The sequence below is a fragment of the Megascapheus bottae genome, chromosome 2 (genome assembly GCF_031878675.1).
Source record: "Megascapheus bottae isolate mThoBot1 chromosome 2, mThoBot2.hap1, whole genome shotgun sequence".
Taxonomy (NCBI): domain Eukaryota; kingdom Metazoa; phylum Chordata; class Mammalia; order Rodentia; family Geomyidae; genus Megascapheus; species Megascapheus bottae.
In genome coordinates, this window is record NC_143510.1 from 33,070,390 (window position 1) to 33,090,938 (window position 20,549).

Below are 20,549 nucleotides of genomic sequence, written 5' to 3' on the forward strand. Positions count from 1 at the left end.
CAAGAAAACCGAGTGTAAGAAAGATCCTCTTAAATACATAACACACACACACACACAGAGACAGAGAGAGAGAAAGAGAGAGAGAAAGAGAGAGAGAGAGAGAGAGAGAGAGAGAGAGAGAGAGAGAGAGAGAGAGAGAGAAACACTATGAAAAAATAGATACATTCAGATAGAAATAAAGTCATGAAAACATGGTCATATACAATCAGAAGCATGGTTTATAATGAATAATATTCAGTGACTAGTGAGGAAAGACATCAAGGTTAAAATGTCACCGGCTATTTTATATCTCTGAGAGCAAAGTCAGGAAGATTGGAGGTGATGCTGAGTCTAACAAATCCTGGCTCATGTTTACACTTTTATGGTAATAAAGCAGAGTTTGTAAATAATAGTCAATTATGTGCACAATGATCTTCCTAATGAACCAACTTACAGTCCATACTTAGTTCTTACACAACATAAAAATTTTATTACAAAAGCATCAAAAAATTGTCATGAGACCTACAGATAATAACCTTATTTTATTCTTATTATTACTTTTAGAGTTAGCTTGATCCTCAAAGTTACCATTTCCTTTTCAGGAGTAGAGGGTCTGAGATTATTTCTTATAGTGTTTTTAAATCATCAAATTTCTGAATATACACACACGTCTTTAAGAGTGATATAACAGGATATATCCGCATACAAAAGAAAAAAAATGTTGATTGAGCATGGTAGCATATACCTCTAATTCCAGTTACTAATAGGCAGAGACAGAAAGATCACAGAACTGGGGCAGCCTGGGGGGAGGGGGGGTTATGAGATTTTCTTAAACGAGTATGAGATCCTTGAGTTCAAAGTTCAGTGCCACCAGAAAAATTTTTAAAAAGCATACTATTTCAAAGGGTATTATGTTTTCATTTAACATGTTCTAGTGATGATACTTTTTTTCACTAAAGGTAATCCATTATTAAGATCTTCAGGAGCCCTGTCTTAAGTTTCACTTAGGCACAAGAATTAAGAAGAACCAGCAAAAGGAAGTCATCCAGTGTGGCATTTTGGGGGCTACACACGAATCCAGGAAGATTTAGCATAGGTGTGACTGAAGAACTGCACTTTGCCTTGCTCTTCTAGGAGGTCACAGCAAAGAAATCTTCCCCATGAGTGCTGCATGGGTGCTGAGTACATCAGGCCCTAACTTTTCCATGAACTGAATGAGAACTATCTGGTGAAGATAACTGGAAGGTAAGACTGTCAGCTATTTGAAATCTGATCTCTACCCTGAGTTAAAAATGGACATAGGGGCCGGGAGTTTGGCCTAGTGGTAGAGTGCTTGCCTAACATGCACGAATACCCGGGTTCAATTTCTCGATACCACATACATGGAAAAAAGCTGGAAGTGGTGCTGAGGCTCAAGTGGTAGAGCTCTAGCCTTGAGAAAGTCCAAGGACAGTGCTCAGGCCCTGAGCCCAAGCCTAAGACTGGCAAAAAAAAAAAAAAAAGTGACATAAACCACCCCTGAATTTAATTTTAAATCATCCTTATCTGGTCTGATAAAACATATACATATGTAATCAGTGTTGAAGAAAGTCAGCATCCCATATTAATAGAGATTGGAGAAGACAGCCCAGAGTTCCATTCTCTCCAAGAAGAAGCTGGGAGGCCCCTGAGAGCAAGGCTTTTTTTTTTTTTTAAACCACTTTTAGTAAGTCTTTGCTCTCAATCTCACAGCTGCAATTCTTAAGACATGACCCAGATCACATTTGGAGATGGCACTTTTCAAACTTTTTGTTCCAGCTCAAGTCATCCACCAGAGTAAAGCTGGAAAACTGCTACTCAGTGTTTCATGCTGGGTTTCTAATCTTTGAGATCAGGTCAATGCTATATCACTCTTAGAATCATCCAAACTGCCTGGCAATTCTTCACAATTTTTGTTTTGCTAAAAACAAAGAAGCAAACAAAACAAGCAAGGAATCCTACTTCTACCCAAATAACCAAGTCTTCTATACTCAGATTCTCTTGTACCTTGTCTTATGTGAGGATGAGTGTACCAGCCAGGGTGACCCCATAGGATTGTGAAAATTCAGTATCACATATTTTTTTTATTTTTTTGTGCTGGTCTTGGTGCTTGAACACTCCCCCCCCTCGTGTGTGTGTGTGTGTGTGTGTGTGTGTGCGTGTGTGTGTGTGTGTGTGATTAATTACAGATTAAGAATTGCAGGGACATTTCTGCTGAGGCTGGCTTCAAACCCTGATCCTCAGATGCTCAGCTTCCTGTGTAGCTAGGATTAATTACAGGTGTTAGCCACCGGTGCTCATCCTAAGGACGACATAGGTACTTGTCAACAACAAGGCTTTAGAAATATTGTAGGGTATTAATAACCAATTGTTCTAATCTTTCTCATTTTCAGTAAGGTAACCACCACAGCAAAGCTGCCACCTAGTGGTTTCTAATTGCAGAAGGGTTCCTGTTTTCTTTTAGATATGTCTGGGGTTGTTTCTCTGCCCCATGCTTCCTACCATTTTATCTGTTTTTTCTTCCAGTGCTAGGAAATTGCACTTTGCCTCATGTGTGCTAGAGAAGCACTCTACCCACCTGCTCTTTTGAAATAACTTGAATATGGAACATTTCCAATTAAACTTGGAATGTCTATACCACAACAGTAACTGTAAGGGCTGATTCTGTGGGCTCTGCCTCTCACGGGCAGTGCTGACAAGCAAATGCAGGTCTAAAGCTGCTTTACCTCAACACCTTCAATGAAATGAGGCTTTCTGCCAATAAGTTTTTCTTCTCCCTTGGTGTGAGTCTTGCCAAAAACACCTTAAATCCAGGTTACTGTCTGAAAGCTTTAGCAATCTAAGGCTTGGGGCAGATGTAGCAACATAAGTAAGTAGTATGAAAACCTCAAACTCTCAGATATCCTCAAGAATTCACAGGATAGACTTTGAATGGATTGATTCTGGGTACATCCATTTTGGAACCAGGCTTTTGGCCAAAGAAGTGATGATGCTATAAACTAGCTTTACTGGGCAAAAACAAGCGAGGCTGGCTACTTTCTAAGTTCTCAGTCCTCCACTGCCTGTACCCAGTCTACTTGACATCTTATTTGACCTGAGTAGCAACTCAGAAATCTGAGATCCTATCTCATATCATGCAGAAACTTTACCAGGTTCCATACTGGTTATTATCAAGCCAAGTCTAGCCATGGCAGAAGCACAACATTTTACAAATTATCTACATGCACAAGTCTCTAGGTCAAGGATCTTGCACCACTGGATGATATGAAGTACAGGTCATCAGAAGAATTAGATCTGGCTGGAAATTTAATTAAGGTTACCATGTGGCTAGTGGTAACCTAAGAACCACAGTTCATGGGAGTCACGAGTTTGACCATCACACAGTCGCCATGGGACCCGGCACACCCTTCTTGAGGTGCCTGGGTTCCTTCTCAAGTCCTCTTTGCTGCTCCTTCCAGAACGGGTTCTACAGTAAAACTCAACAGGGATGGTGGCTAGAGAAGAAAGAAGAGGAAGGCAAAGGGCCGAGGAAAGCAATGCAATTAATTAACAGGCCCAACCTCTGACCTTGGCCAAGCCAAAGAGAATGCTCTCTGACACATACTGCAAAACTAATGGAGAATGCAAATCAATTTTTAGAGCTTTATAAAATATTGAAGAAAGACCATAACCCGAGACCTTAAGTATAAATGAATCAAATTTGTATGGTCTCTCTCTTGTACAGAGTTATCATGTTTTACCTTTTCACTCATTTCCTTACAGATGGTTTTTCTGCTATCTGCATGGCACTATGCATTGGGAATAAAATGTAAAAATACAAAAGAAACATGATCCTCAGTCATTCTCTAGCATGCATCCTTGCTACTCAATTCCGATGTGCAAACATGGAAGCACATAAAATACAGTTGTTCCTGTACAAGTCAGTTGAGCTCAATGTTCAGATTACTACGCTGCTGCTGTCATGCGTAGACCACACTTCATGGAGAGTACTGTCCCCATTTTGTCGATGAGGACCACAGAGGCCCTGAGGCATAGATACATGCCTTGTAGGGTCCCTTGGCTAGTACAGGGTAAATGGGGTGAAGAGTACCAGGAGATTCATTACTGTGTTTCTATCTATAAGATAAGCCTTTTGAAAAGAAGTGAAAGACAGACATAAGAATGAGAAGCCATCGTTGGTTGTCAGAACCTGCAGACATTCAAATCTTTCTTTTCGGTGAGAGTATTGACAAACTCCTTGTTCTCTTTATGTGTGTAAGCATTAGAATAAGAATAGCTAGCAGGTCTGGGGCCAGGTGATTTTGACACTAAGCAGAAGAACACAAGAGAACATTTCTAACCTTACAGAAACAGCACCAACATGCCAATGTTCAGACAAAGAAACCGAGAGTCATAGAGTGTATGAGAAAAGGATTGTATTAAAACACAGATCTCTCTGTTTCTTATAGTAATGCTGTGAACTCTACAAGTCCATGGGGAATCTCTGGCCCTGACCCCTCATCAGCACAGAATAGCTAAGGGTAGGGGGGGGGGCGCGTCCAGATTTCACTTGGCTATTTTTCATTATCAACAGAGGACATTCCATGACAGAGTTTGCCAACAGAGTTTATCACAACAGCCTGCTTTTTGCACCTAGAACAGGACTCCAAGACCATCTCATTTTCCTCAATGGCAAATAAGAGCTCTCTTCACCCCTGCTTTAGCTCTGTGTCCCCTAAAAGTATGCTGCTGACAGCTGCTTTTGTGTAGACCTTCTAGGAAGCACAACAATCACATTACTGAGGCTGACATCCCCTTCCTAATTCGCATGCAGAAATATGCAATCCATAACTCCATTTCCAAATGTCACTCTGGCACGACATTTCTATGCTGAGGCGAAAACCTCTGCCGGGCTCATTGTATAATAGGCCGGTTCTACCCAAAGGCATTTGTAAAACAGCCATATGCGCACACTCCCCCAGCCCCCAATAGTTCATCCCTGTACACTCTCTCTCCTGCACAAATCCCCAGGGCAGGCAGAGGCAGCAACCTGTCTCACCAAACGAAAATGTCAACAGAAAAAAAAAAAAATCAAGGCAAAGGGAATGGTTCTGTTGATGTATTTCAAGCATCGTATCACACAAATGAGCTCAGTGCACAATTAGGAAGTTGAGCCAAGGAGTTTATTCTTATCTGCTCTGCCATGCTTTGATATCATTTCTGCCCAGTGACAATGAGGAGCTGCTTCCACCTGCAGAGCGGAGCATACTGACAAACCACCAAGGACCTCTATGCCCCATGAGGGAGGAAGGGCAGGTTCTATAACAGCGGAATGGGGGCCACCCTGATGGAAATACCATCAACATGACAGTTGATCAGAGAGAGAAAGTTCTATAACAAAGCCCTACTCTCTCCCCAAATATGGCCCACTAATATGTGTGTGTGTGTGTGTGTGTGTGTGTGTGTGTGTGTGTGTGTGCCATTACTGGGACTTGAACTCAGAGCCTCATGTGTGGCTTTTTCCTTGTCTTTACCACTTGGTTCTTTATCACTTGTGTCACATCTTCACTTCCTTTTTTTTTTTTTTTTTGCTAGTTAACTAGAGAGAAGATTCTTCTTTTCAACTCAGGTAGATTCTTCCTGTTTCCTCAGGTCTCAGCCTCCAGTGCAATGAGGATTACAAAAGTTTCACAAAACAGCTTAGACTAGCCTGAAATTTGCTCTGCAGCAAATTCATGATCCTCCCAAAGGAGGGATTATAGGCCTAGGCCAGTATTCATTTCTTATTTGAGCACATGTACCACGATCTGCCCTATTTTAAAAGACAAGAAGAGGAGTTATCCCAAGAGGAATGCTATCACCAGTCTTTTCCTTCTTCTCACAATAATTAAAATTTGTGCTTAGTTAGAACAAATCTCAAGAGCCAGTGAACTCTTCACTATTACCATCACCAATACAATGCACAGTTAGCTGCAAGAACAGCTGGCGGTAAAATGCACCAAATCCAGCCTACACACCTACTCTCTGCTCAGTTGCTTGTTCTATGGAGAAAGCCTTCCAATATTTCAATGCTGATCAGAAGATCTTCAAAGGATTCCTTAAGATTGATGCTTAAAATTTAATGTTGGGGCTGTGAGCGTGGCCTAGTGGTAAAGTGCTTACCTGGCATTCATGAAGCCCTGGGTTTGATTCCTCAGTACCATATACACAGAAAAAGCCAAAAGTGGTGCTGTGGCTCAAGGGGTAGAAGCCCTAATTGTGGGAAAGGCCAAGGACAGTGCCCTGAGTTCAAGCTCCAGGCCTGGAAAGAAAATTTATGTTTCTTTCTTTCATTACTTGAATGTGTCCTGTCCACTGAACAGTTAAAAAAGGTGACCATATTCATATTCAATATTTATAATTATTAAAAATTAGTGATACTGGGGATTGAACGCAGTAGTAAGAGCTTTCTAGGCAAACATTCTTCCATTTGAACCATGCTCCTAAAACCCTTTTAGCTTTTTATTATTTGTTAGACAGGCTTTTGTACTTTTGCCCTCTGGTTTGCACTGTGCTCATCCTAATGCTACTTTCTGAATAGCTGGGATTACAGGAGCATGTGATCATACCTGCTCTCACATTTGCATTTATTTAGAATGGTATCTTGAATGAATGAATGAATGGATAAATGAATGAATACATGGAATATTCAGCAAGGCTGTGATGGAAGTGTCCGTTTTCATGCAGCAGGGAAGCTGCAGCACCCTGGCCCTGTCTGTTATATGATCTGGACAAACAGGTATATGGCCAGTGTCTTAGATCAGTCTTCCTCTGGACATCAGGTCCACAGAACGATGAAAAGAGTTCTACTGTATTCTAGATCTCAAATCTTACTGACCTGCCAACACAAAATCCCAGATAAACATTCAGCCTGAAACAAATCTGAAGGTTATGACTGGGCTTTGGGGCTTTGTTGATTTACTTCTCCCATATTGCTTGAAGAACAAGAGCCCCTCTGCAGCAGTGCCCTGGCCCCTCCCTGAAAAGAGGCCAATTTACCACTTTTTTTTTTTTTTTTTGCCAGTCCTGGGCTTGAGCTCTGGGCCTGAGCACTGTCCTTGGACTTTCTCAAGGCTAGAGCTCTACCACTTGAGCCTCAGCACCATTTCTGGCTTTTTTCTATGTATGTGGTACTGAGGAATAGAACCCGGGTCTTCATGCATGCTAGGCAAGCACTTTAACCACTAGGCCAAACTCCCGGCCTCCTAATTTACCACTTTTAAAAGCTGCTTATAGCCTCATAGGTTCCAGAACCTGGTAACTCATTTGGGTTGGGCCTGTGTCAGAACAGGTCCTGGTTTGAGATAGGTGACAATCTGCTCACTCCTGTGACTAGGAGGTGACAAGAGAGCAAGGGGAGAGGTCTGGCTCCCAATATCTCTTTCAAGGACACAGCTCTCTATAACTTCCAACTTAACCTCTGCCTCTTAAAGGCAATGGTTCAAGCACTTCACAACAGCACTGAGGACCAAGTCTTCCACATGTGGGTCTTTGGAGAATATGTATCAGAGCAGTAGAGTATATCTTCTACATTTATTTCAATATTTAAAAGCGTGTTGCTTTTTAATGCTGCTAGACTTTCCCTTTCTGGAATCCATAATGGTCAAGAAAAAGAAATTCCAAGAGGTTAAACAGGTGGTTAGGAAGCCAGCTTTGGTGGCCCACGTCTGTAACTCTAGCTATTTTGGAAGTAGAAGAGGACTGCAGTTCAAAACCAATCTAAGCAAAAAGTGACTTGATGCTCCATCTCAACCAATAAGCTGGGCATGTGATATATGCTTTTAATTCTAACCATATGGGGAGCAAAGATAGGAGGAGTGTAGTCTGAAAATGACAAAATCTGAAGACCCTGTTTAAAAAATAAGTAAAGCTAAAAAGGTCTGGGTATAGGCACTAGTGACTCATGCCTGTATTCCTAGCTATGCAGAAGGCTTAGATCTGAGAGTCTCAGTTGGAAGCCAGGCCACGAAGGTAAGTTTCTGAGACTCTTAGCTCTAATTAATCACCAAAAAGAGAAGTGGAGCTGTAGCTTGAGCCAAAAGGTTCAGGAACAGCACCTAGGCCCTGAATTCAAGCTCTAGGATCTACTAGGAAACAAACAAAAGGACTTGGGATATAGCTCTAGTAGTAGAGTACCTAGAAAGTACAAAATCCTGAGTTCAAATCCTAATAAAATAATAATAATAATAATAATATAGTAATAAAGCATAAAGAAGAAAAGGTGGTTAGAACGTGAGACACAGGAACAGATATTTTACGGGCATATTTGCTGGTTTGCTGACTAGAGGAACTGGGAAAGATCTGTAGTTGCAATTTCAGGCCAGTCATGTGTGTAAATAAAAGAACTAATGTTGATTGAGAGCTCATATGGATCAGGCGCTTGGGTAAGCCCTTTCCAATCATTGTGTGATTTAGTTCTACCTAGACTGAAGCCCTGTGATTATCTTCACTTTACCAAGGGGAAAAGCAGACAAGGAGCAATTATACAACTTGCCAGAGGCCACATAGCTCCACTCACAGGGGCTAAGACGGGTGGGGGGTGTAGGGGGGGGAGGGATACGGGTACCAAGACATGTGAAAGGGTATCAATGTATGTGAATTAATGCACCTTCTATCTGGCAAATATCATGTAACCCTTTTACTAATTACAATAAAAAAAATTAAAAAAAAAACAAAAAATAAATAAATAAATAAAAAATAAAAAAAATAAAGTATACCCATATATATTCACACACACACAAAAAAGTTAGTCATTTGATTTAGTATCATGCCATTTCTGTCTCAAATAATAACAATCCAAAAACTAAACTAGCTTGGCAGGTGGCTCATGCTTGTAATCCTAGCTACTCAGGAGGCTAAGATCTGAGGATCGAGGTTCAAAGCCAGCCCAGGCACTAAAGACCACGAGACTTTTATCTCCAATTAACCACTAGAAAACTAAAGTGGTACTGTGGCTCTAGGGGTAAGGTGATAGCCTTGAGCTGAAGAGCTCAAGGACAGTACCCAGGCCAAGAGTTCAAGTTCCAGGACTGAAGGGAGGGGAAAAAAAAGCTAAACTATACCATTGTTTATAGAAAATATGACAATTTTGAAGATACAAATCAAATCCGCAATATGGTATCACCTCACTCCAATAGGAATAGTTTTGAATCCAAAAGATTAAAAATAGTCACAAATATTAGCAAAAATGGGGAGGAAATGGCAACTCTTATACAGTGAATGTACATTAATACAGTCATTATGTGAGATAATATGGAGGATCCTTAGAAAGTAAGAAACACAATTACAGTTTGAGCCAATAAAAAATGTTTTATTCTGCAAAACTTATCACTGTATAAAAGACAAATCTAGGGCCGGGAGTTTGGCCTAGTGGTTAAAGTGCTTGCCTTGCATGCACGAAGACCCGGGTTCGATTCCTCGGTACCACATATATGGAAAAAGCCGGAAGTGATGCTGAGGCTCAAGTGGTAGAGTTCTAGCCTTGAGAAAGTCCAAGGACAATGCTCAGGCCCTGAGCTCAAGCCCAGGACTGGCCAAAAAAAAAAAAAAGACAAATCTATATTCCATGTTTATTGCTGCTACAATGACCAGGATATGGAGTTGACCTGGCATCCATGGGCAGAGAAACAGATAAATAACATGGCTGTTCAGTCATGAAATTTTCATTATTATTCAGCCATAAAACCTATCATTTGCATCAGCAGGAATGAACATTATGGTAACTGAAATAAGTGAGGCTCACAAATACAAATACTGTATCTTCTAACCTCCTCTAAGTGTTCTACTGAGGGTCTGGGAAGGGTGCGGAGAAAAGGGAAATGAAGAGGAGATGATGCATAGGAACAGGGAGGAAGGTGAACGGAAGTAACTTATAATGTTCTATTCTACAGGAGAGTAACTAGTCAGCCAATAACTAACTGTATAGTTAAGACAGCAGAACTTTGAATGCTTCCAATGCAAAGAAATGACAGGCATGGTGGCACATACCTGTCATCTCATCACTGGAGAAGTAAAGGCAGGAAAATCACAACTTTGAAGCAAGCCTGGGGTATTATAGGAAATGCAAGGTCTATCTGAGCTATGTAGTGTGACCCCTGCTCAAAAAATCAAGAGCTGGAATGTAGTTCTGTGGAAGGGGGCTTTCTTTGTATGTACAAGACCGGGGTTTGATTTCCAGCATGAAAGAACGAAAAAGGTGGGAGGAAGGAAGGGAGGGAGGGAGGGAGGGGAGAGGAGGGGAGAGGAGGGGACAGGAAAAGGAAGAGAGAGAGGGAGGGAAGAGAGAGAAAGATTTGAGGGAATGGATATTTCAGTCTGTTCTGATTCTTACATATTATAAACATGTATTTAGTAAATATATAATTACTACATATCAATTAAACTTTTATTTAAAAGGATTAACATCATGTATGTAAAGACACATTTATGAGAAACAAGTTAAATACATTACAATACAATAAAGAGAGGGAGAAGAAGAGGAACATGTAAGCTGTCCTTCATAATTGGTTTTGACTGAGCATTCCCACCTGTGGATCCTATCTCATACATATAGATACACATTTGCTATTTGTTATTAAATGTTACTAAATACATCTGGATTTTGAAAGATCAAAAACTGAAGGTGACCCAATTCTTATTTAGAGGGAACTGATTAAATGACTGATACAAAGAAACGAAATAGTCTGAAAAAGAGGCAAACAGGGTGTGGTCTATTATTGCACAGTACAGACCAAGGAAGCTCCAATTGAAAAGAAAGGGAACAAGGCACTGTGATGATCCTATACATATTTGCACATGGGTGTGAGATATTCACACACACTTTAGAACAGAAATCAGAAACTACAAAGTTTCCATTTACAAATGGAAGGCAGGCAGAGGGAAGACAGAAAAAGAATCTCACTATTTGAGATATGAGCTGTAAACATATTTTCTCCTAGGAGAAATTCATCAAATACCAACTAGTGGCCACAGTGGCATTCCATTCTTCCCATATGGAAACAATCCTTCCTGCAAGGTCACATTGTATGATTGCTCATAATTGCTCTTCCTATGTTTCCTATGCCCACATGTCTGCATAGACACCGGCCAACACCCACACTGAAATGCATAAGGTAAAAGAGAAAACTGGAGCGATTTGTACTATTTGTGGGGGTGAGGATTTAGCTCAGTGGAAGAGCACTTGCCTGGCAAGTGCAAGTCCCTGAGTTTGTCCTCGGCAGTGAAAGACAAAACAAACATCTATCTGGAAGAGTTTCCTCAAACTCTATTCTGTATAGTTCATTACGATTTATTGTATTAAGGTTAAACTTCTATAGATGGTTAGACTTCCCTAGCTTGTAACACATTTGCCTGGATGGCTTGGACCCCTCAGCACCGTCCACAGAAAAGACATGTCTTCTGTGACCCCCAAACTGCCAAGACTCTCACCTTCATAGGTGCCGACTTCTAAAAGAGTTCCGCTCTGCTCAAGATCCAAGAACTCCTTCACAGTTAGAAAGTTGTAATCCACTCCAGGCACCTCTCCTTCTCTGGGAGATCGGGTTGTGCCTGTAGAAGGAAAGACAAGTACAGAGAAGCCATCAGACATCAGAACAAGAAGTTCCACATATAATTAAAAGAACTTGTCCGGTCAGTTGGCATGCTGAGAACCCAGCCCACTTACCTGTGCAGTGACAGAGAAAGGAGACTTCTTCTAAGAGTACAGCATCCTCCTTCCGTACTCAAGAAGGAGGACAGAACCAAGCAACTAGCAACTCAGAGATAGATTTGCCAGTTGCTTAAAATGTACTGAATGGGAAAAGTGGCCTGGGTATTACCCAGACAACATTTACTACCAGTAGCTCTGAAGACTCCAGTAAACAGTAACGTTATCTATCCTAAGCTCAGAATTTAAGGAGTTTATATTTTTCTCACAGCCCCTGAAATCCTTGTGCTCCTTGATACATCAGGCAAGTTCCAGTGTAATAGGCCCTTTGAAGAAAACAACACCCACTGCAAAAACACATCACTGGAGAAATGTGATTGCCCAAGATCTGTGGTTGGACATCTCCCAGGGATTAAAATGTGGCTTCTGTCTATGTAATTAATATGTTTGGTTAAAAGAGGCCACCCATGTGTTCTGCCTACAGAGGAAGGACACTACATTGTAAAGAAAAAACTCTTTCCCTGAATTAACCTGGTTATGTGTTCAATGGCTAATCAATGTCACAATTTCTTCTATGAAATGAAGCCTAAGCCTACCCTGCTCAGTTGCTGGGCTGTGGATCTGTTTTAGCTTAGTCTCAACTCTTTGAGGCAATGGGCAGAATGTGGCTTACCCAGAACCAAGAAGAGAAGATAAACTAAAGCAATCATGTTGTGTGTAGAGGAAACCTAGACTGAATGATGTCATGGGAGCTCTGCTTCTTCAAATGAGGAGATAAGATGAACGTGACTCAGTCTGTGTAAAGCATCATTGTCGATGGTATTGATGTAAAGTTCTTCTGTATAATAAGTAGGGGTTTCCCCCATTCCTCAGGTTCTCTTCCCTTAATTTTAAAGCAATTAAATAACCAACTGTGCATGCCCTGTACCTCTAATTCTTGCAGATCATGTGACCCCCTGATCTGCACACCCACTTTAGACAGCCATGATTCCCTTACCTTGTGCACCCAATTTACAAATATCTTCTGGCTTACAGAATATGGGAACAGGAAACAGGTCCTGAAAGCTTACACAGAAGCAACCAAAAAGACATGAATATGAGAAGTGGGGATAAGGTTTCGGAGCCAAGTAAAAAAGGTGTTCATCTGGCTATTTGTAAAACAGTCTACCTTATCCTGGGTGATTTTAATACTTTGCAAGAATAGTTTCCTCTGAAATGTGCTGAGATACAATTTGTCCTAAATAAGTTTTAAAAAGCAACTCTCAGGCTCAGCTTCCACACTTAAATTCTATTAACTTCATTCATTTTTGTAAAGATAAAATAAAAACAAACACAAGCTTTGTGAGTTTTACAAATATTCTAAGTTCAGACAATGGTTTTTTTTGTTTTTCATTTTTTCTCCCTCTTTCTGTAACCATCTTATGGATTCATAGTTGTGAATTTCAATTTGTCAAATTTAAAGATAATAGTCACCCTCAGAGTCTTAATTTCTTGGAAGGATCTGAAATAACCACGGCCTTCAAAAATGCTACATACTAGAGGGAAAAATGACACTCACAGAGACATCTTTTTCCCCACATTACAAAATATTCTCCAAATGGTCTCTGAGCAGCAGGGGAAAGAGGTGGTAGGCAGGCAATTCTCCACCCACAGGACCTTCAGCGTTTATTTTACCCAGACAAAACCTTCCCATGCTGCTGGCCTAAAGGAGGTCTACTCCCAGTTATCCTCACAGCAATTCATGCTGGGTCTGCTCCTACGTACCAGGCTCCATTCAGTGATGAAGGGAGAAAGGACACAGGGAGGGGCCCCGCCTCCTCCTTTCTTGTAGCAGAATGACAGGCTGCCGGCTGGACACACGCCTGACAGATGGCATTTCAAAGGGTTTTCAGGAGCCATCTGGGGTCGGTACAATTATTATAAACCACGTTTCTCGCAAAGCCAAAGGGTTACATCCTGACCAAAGAGAAGTAAAACAAATTCAAGCATGTTTCTCAAAGACAGAGGATTTTAAAAAAAGAAAGAAAGAAAAAAGAAAGTATCAGGCTGAACAAACTGGGGTTTTCTGCAGCTAACAATAAGGCCTTCTGTTTGTCTAGCTGGAAGTCAGAAAAACAATATCTTGCAGTTAATAGTTTTAAGCTAATGAACACACAGTTTTCTTTTATCAAAAAAAAAAAAAGAACTGTAATGCAATTCAACACTGAGAAAGAATGGCTTCCATCTTGTGGATGATATGTCTGATACAAGGTGTTAAGCACCTAATCAATACCACTATATTTGATCTTTGCAAGAGAACACAGAAGTAAGGTTGCTATTATATTCACTGTATTGATGAGAAGGCTGAGACTTGAAGAGGGAATGTAATCCTCCCAAGGTCACTTAATAAATGGCAAAGCCATAATTTCAGTTCTGACAGTTTCTGGCAGTCCATTGTCATTCCGCATTCAAACCAGTCCCTTACCCAATACAACTTTTTGGCCTTGATTGAAGATACTCCATAACACGACTAACATTGGAGCTAGAAAATGGCTAGGAAGACTGAGGAACTGAATTTAAATTTTTATTCACTTGAAATTTTAATAGACTCATGCAACTAATGATTTCAACCAGGCAAGTGGACACAGCTCTAGATTATGAGGTTGAGGTGCCTGGTTTTCAGTGTGTTCTCTCCTGTGTACCAAATCACTTTTGGCTCTCAGATTAGTAAGAAACAAATTTCACATGACATAGCAAGACATCCAGACATCCTGAGCTGATTGATATACAAAAATCTTCCTTTTAGCAGTTCATTAATGCTTTGAAAATGATCTAGTCAAATTCTAAGTTTTATCCAAAACTCTTTTTCTATTTGGTTTTTACTGGCTATGGCACATGGTTGGGCGGGGGGGGGGGGGGGGGAGAGATAGGTATTTGTGGTACTGTGGTTAGAGCAATAATTGTTGCAGAATAAAACAAGACAAAAGGCAAATCTACCATGAGAAAGGACTATGCACTAATACAGAAACAAGTGAATGTATAGTGGTAATCCACACCCAAGGAGAAGGTATTTGCTCTCTCTACAAGCACACTGTAAAGAATGGTTCAATCTTCCCACCACTGCTAGAAGAAACGCCTGGAATGTGCTGCAAAGTAATACAAACATGTTATCCAACAGTATGTACACTGTTAAGAAGTTATGTGTATACTGCACGTGTCATAAGTTCATAATCACCTAGACAAGAGGGAAATAATAGCTGACAGGGGCAAGAGGGTACCTTTGGAGGGTGGCTTCCCAAACGGAAAATGAACTGAACAATTTCTTCCTTTAATAGCTCTTCTATTCTGAGTTGTAGCAATAGATACGTACTTCTTTTGATAGTTTGGAAACTGAATTCAAGTCAAACATCTTCAGTCTTAACAAATAAGAATACAGTACACATGAAACTGATGAAAAGATGGTATTATTTTATCACTCGATTGGCACAAAATAAACAACAACAAAAACAGCCTGCAAGATTTGTGTCCAAGTAATGAATTTGAGGTTTTTTTTTTTTTTGGCCAGTTGTGGGCTTGAGCTCAGGACCTGAGCACTGTCCTTGGACTTTCTCAAGGTTAGAGCTCTACTATTTGAGCCTCAGCACCATTTCTGGCTTTTTTTTTTTTCTGTGTATCTGGTACCAAGGAATCGAACCCGGGTCTTCGTGTATGCTAGGCAAGCACTCTACCACTAGGCCAAAGTCCCGGCCCCTTGAGCTCTTTTTTGCTTAATGTTTCAGAAAGTATTAGCAATATCACCCATGCTACCCCCACCCCACCACACACAAAGTTCATCTAGTCAAACCTGAGTGGCTATTTGCTTCTTATGCACATTTCAAGGTTCATAAACTTTTAGTATAACTGGCTTCAGTGACCCAAGTGGAGCAAATCATAAAGTGACCTTCCTTATCATCAAACTTCACCACCCAAGGCTAAAGACAGGAAACTGCTCATTGGCAACCTCTTTTTAGTCTAGAAATATCTAGGTGAACAAGGCAGGGGGTGGGAGAGCGGGGATTCTGGTGGTGGAACACTGACAAGCCCCTTCCTAATGCTTCACACTCCCCACACCAATGGATTCCCAGACAAGTTACCTCTGTTGAGAACTTTCTCAGCAACTATCCGAATGGACTCAAAGCCACCTTGCTAATAGGGCCATCGTCATCCTACTATGATTAAACTGTCAATATTCAGTGATGCCATCATCACCTGCTACTAAATTAATCTGAGTCCTGTTTATTAAAACCTAACAAGGGTTAAAAACATGCAGCTACTTCAGGTGTTAAAATGAACCATTGAATACGTGAAAAAAATAGACCATTAGAAATATAGACCATGTGAAAAAATAGAACCATGCCTCCAGCCAGCTTCTTGCTGGTTACCTTGGAGACAGTCTAGTGAGTTTTTCTGCCAGCCTGGACCTTGAACTTTGATCCTCCAGATCTCAACTAGGATTGGTATTTAGCATTATATTTAGCACCCAGCTAAATTTTTTCTGTTTACAATATCAGATGCCAATATGACTAAAACTCTCAAGAACAAGAATGACATCTATCCCCTTGGGAGAAGAGTTTGTTAGAAAATCAAAATATATTATGGTGGCAATATTCACAATTGTCAAGCTATGGATTCAGTTTAGGTGCCATCAAAGAATGAATGAATGAAGAACATATGGCATATATACACAATGGAGTTTTATTCACTATAAAGGAGAATGAAATTATATCATCTGCAGTAAAGTGAATGAAACCAAAGATTATGATGTTAAGTGAAACAATCCAGACTCAGAAAGAAATTACTATATATTTCCCTCTCATATGTAGAATATAGATCTTAAGAAAAAGCAGAAATGAGTACATTCGTATAAAAGTGGAACTATTGATTTCTCCCCTTCCAGCAGGGTGGGGGGAAGGTGGAGGGAAATGGGGACCATGTCATGAGAAAGGGTATCAATGTTTCTGAAGTTATGCACCTTCTATCTGGTGATTATAATGTAACCCTTCTATTAATCATAATAAAAATTATTTAATTAAAAAAAGAGTGGAACTATTGGAAAATAGGAAGGAAGAGGGAGAGAAAAAGGCAGATAGGTACTGAATATGATCTAAGTAAACTGTATGCACATGACATGTCATTTGATACCTAAAAAATTCTATAGTAAACATGAATGTAAAGAAAAGAAATTGATCGATGTAAATTATACGTATGGATTGAAAAATCACAGTAAGATTCCTTACGCTGTACAATTAAGACATGCTAACAAAATCATTAAGCATAAATTTATTATTCCAATGCTTATTAACCCCAGAGAATTAAAACACAAAAACCTGCCACTAGCATCTACCGTAGCTTTATGCATAACCACTCCAAGTTATTCAACTGGGAATAGGTTAAACTATGGAACAATCCTTGGAGGAACTGCTACTCTGCAAGGCTACTGATAGATGAATTGCAAATACATAAGGATGAGTAAAAGAGAAGCCAGAAACAAGAGGCTACAATTCTCCATAAACGTTGATCTGAGAAAGACAAAACTACTACAGGGATAAACATCCAAAGAGTGGTCAGCAGGGGTGGGAGACAGGAGTGAAATGAGCAGGGGCAGCCCCGGGCAATCAGGGGTAAGAATGGGGATGTTCCAGCCAGGCGCAATGGCTCACGCCTATCATCCTAGCTACTCAGGAGGCTAAAATGTGAGGATCATGGTTCAAAGCCAGCCCAGGCACAAAGGTCTGTGAGATTCTGACCTGCAATTAACCACCAGAAAACTGGAAGTGGCACTGTGGCTCAAGGAGTAGGGTGGCAGCCTTGAGCTGAAAAACCTAGGCCCAGAGTTCAGGCTCCACGACTTTAAAAATAACAATTATAAAAATAAAACAAACAAAAAGGATGGGGATGCTCTGTATTTTGACTGTGGGACAGTCACTGCTCACATATACATAATACTACCTAATGAAGAGTGAACTTTACAGCTTCTATTTTGTAATTTGCAGAGGTCCAGAGAGCGGATTGGGAGATTATTTTAAAAAAAAAAAAAAAGATGAACAGGAGATTAGGGCTGCACAAGAGAACTCCAGAGACAGATCAACAGAAACTGTATAGACAGGTGATATTACTTACAGAGATCAAAGGGGACTTACTACGAGTTTATGGAAACTCAAAAGACCCATATAGGCCATTTAAATGTTGGAGACCCTGAAGTCCCTGAAGCATCCAAAACAGAATTCAGAAGCAGGGAAGTAGGTAGGGTCACAGCCTAAGGTAAAAGTACTTAGAGCCCTGAGAGACAGGGCACAGGTGTAAGCCAGACCACCTCAGGTTCTGAAGTCCAAGGGCAAGAGAAGAAGCAGGTCCCAGCTCTAACGGATAGACAGACTCATTTATTTTAAAAGAAACATTTTGCATTATCTCCAATGAAGAATCTGTTTCATCCAGTCATAAATAATATGTACCAAAAATAAACACAATAAAAATAAAGCTATTTCATTGATCTGGAATCTATCTAAATTTTCTTATCACAAAATCCAGTAGTGTCTGCTAAGGATCTTCTACCTGGTTTGCAGAAGCTGCATTTTTTCTCATTATTATTATATCTTTCAAGTCAGTGAAAGCAAGCTTTCCTGTCTCCTCCTTCTTTAACAACATTAATTTTATCTAGAGGGACTTACCCTCATGACAAAATCCAACTTGGTTCCTTCCCAAAGATCCTACATCCAAAATACCATCATAATGGTATATCACCAAGGTGGTGATAAGAGACTCAGATGAGAGAGACTTGAAATGTTGGTGCCACAGAGAGAGGTGGGGGGAGACAGACAGACACAGACACAGACACAGATGGAGAAACAGAGAGAGTTGCTATGTATGTATACATCAGAGCAAAGCTGGGTCCTCTTCAAATTCCCTCAAGAATCTAGAATTTAGTTGTGCCACAGTCTAACCTGAGCTGATGCACTATTTCACAGAAACCTGAAGGGATTCGCCTCATTAGCATCTCTACAGAGTATTAGTAAACAGACAGGAATGAAGCAGGTTGACTGAATAGTAAAAAGGGCGGGAACCACAACTTGGAAGATAGGGTGTCTGCACATTGGAAAATATAACTCACCTCCTTTGGTAGCATTGTTTTGACCAGGGACTCCCTTCTTCCCAACCATGATAACAAAAGGACAGGAACATAGGAACATAGCCCTCAGTGCTCTATTTTTTACCCCAGCTTTTAAACCAGAATATTCACTCTTCATGTCAATATTGGTCTTTGAAGTTGGCTTCATGCCTGTTGGGCAGGTGAGCCATGCCTAGAGCCTTTTATGGAACTGATTTGTTTTTTTTAGACTATATTTCATCCCCCCTCCATGCCTATTCCTGAACTGTGATGAGACTATTTTATGCTTCCTGCCTTAGCTGAGATGATAGGCATGGACCAGCATACCCAGCTTGTTCTATTGAGATGGGATATTGCACATTTTTGCTAGGGCTATCTTGGAATCACAACAGTGCAGTTCTCAGTCTTGTATGGAGTTTGGATGACAGGTATTTGTTACCACAATTTGCTACTGGTTGACAAGGAGGGTCCTACAAACTTTTTACCCAGGCTGGTCTCAAATTATGATCCTCCTTATCTCAGTCTCCCAAGAAGCTAGAATTGCAGACAAGAACACTGTGCCCAGCTGCTTAACATCAGGTGCATAAAGACAATTACTGAACTCAAGCCAGAACTCATCAGATTCCATCCCACATGGAGGACACTATGTAATTAGCACATCCCATCTAAAACACTTGAGATAAACAAGGACTTGCATTAGTTTTATTCCACTGATGGCCAGAAAGGGGCCCAGAATCAAAGATGGGAAACACTCCATTTGCTTTTCATGAGACTGGTGACAGCTCTTTGCTTTACAACAACAGTGATTTTGGAAGAAGGGAAAGAAGTTTTGAATGCCAAGTGAGGTAGCACAGGAGAAACTACACACATTTTCCATCTATTGTTTTCTTGGAAGGCAGTGGCCCTCAGCTTTTGGAAGGGTGGACATGTCATCTTACAAGGAAGCAGAGAGCTGAGGAAATTTAATGGTGATAGAAGAAGAGGGTACAAGAGGCAAGCAAATGACTCTCAACCATTAGCAAAGGTTAGAGCTCAGAAGGAAGTAGCTAGTGTAAGACAAACCAATAGACAACCACCTCTGACACTCTGTTGACCGTGGCTGTCTGCAGGCAAGTCCTTCTTTTACATTCACATCTTCAAGATCTGCTACTATGATGACAAAAGCAGCATGACTGTGAGATGCAAAACAATTGCTAATGCAAAGATTCAAGCTGTCCACTTAAAGCACTTAAAAATAATTTTCATTTGTTGGGTTTATACCTGTAATCCTAGCTATTAAGGAGGTTGTGATCTAAAGACTGTGGGTCAAAGACATTTAGGCACAAAAGTCTGATAGTCTCTGATCTTTAATTAAACTGCAGAAAAGCAAAAGTAGCTCAAGTAGAAGAGTCTCCAAGTAGAAAAATGCCAGCCTTGAGAGAAAAAGCTAAGGGACAGCATACATAGGCCCTGAGTTCAAGTGCCGGCATTGGCATGTACACACAAACACAAATCTGTTTATTTTAAAAAATTGTACTTAAGGAACTGGGAATTTGGCCTAGTGCTAGAGTGCTTGCTTAGCATGCACAAAGACCCAGGTTCGGTTCCTCAGTGCCACACACATAGAAAAAAGCCAGAAGTGGTGCTGAGGTTCAAGGGGTAGAGTTCTAGCCTTGAGAAAGTCCAAGGACAGTGATCAGGCCCTGATCTCAAGCCCAGGACTGGCAAAAAAAAAAAAAATTGTACTTAAGCCAACATTTATCCTGGCAACAACTCTGTAAGTAAGTA

The 20,549-nt window shown here is 40.6% G+C and overlaps 1 protein-coding gene across 17 annotated transcripts in view; it reads right to left on the reverse strand.

Moving 5' to 3' along the window:
- Positions 1-20,549, reverse strand: part of Magi1 (membrane associated guanylate kinase, WW and PDZ domain containing 1) — a 504,671-nt gene that overhangs the window by 103,432 nt on the left and 380,690 nt on the right. For all 17 annotated transcript variants that reach the window (XM_090323644.1, XM_090323635.1, XM_090323681.1 and 14 more), the window contains exon 3: positions 11,443-11,562. In XM_090323644.1, the coding sequence (XP_090179770.1) occupies positions 11,443-11,562 (120 nt within the window). The remainder of the gene's footprint in view (positions 1-11,442; positions 11,563-20,549) is intronic.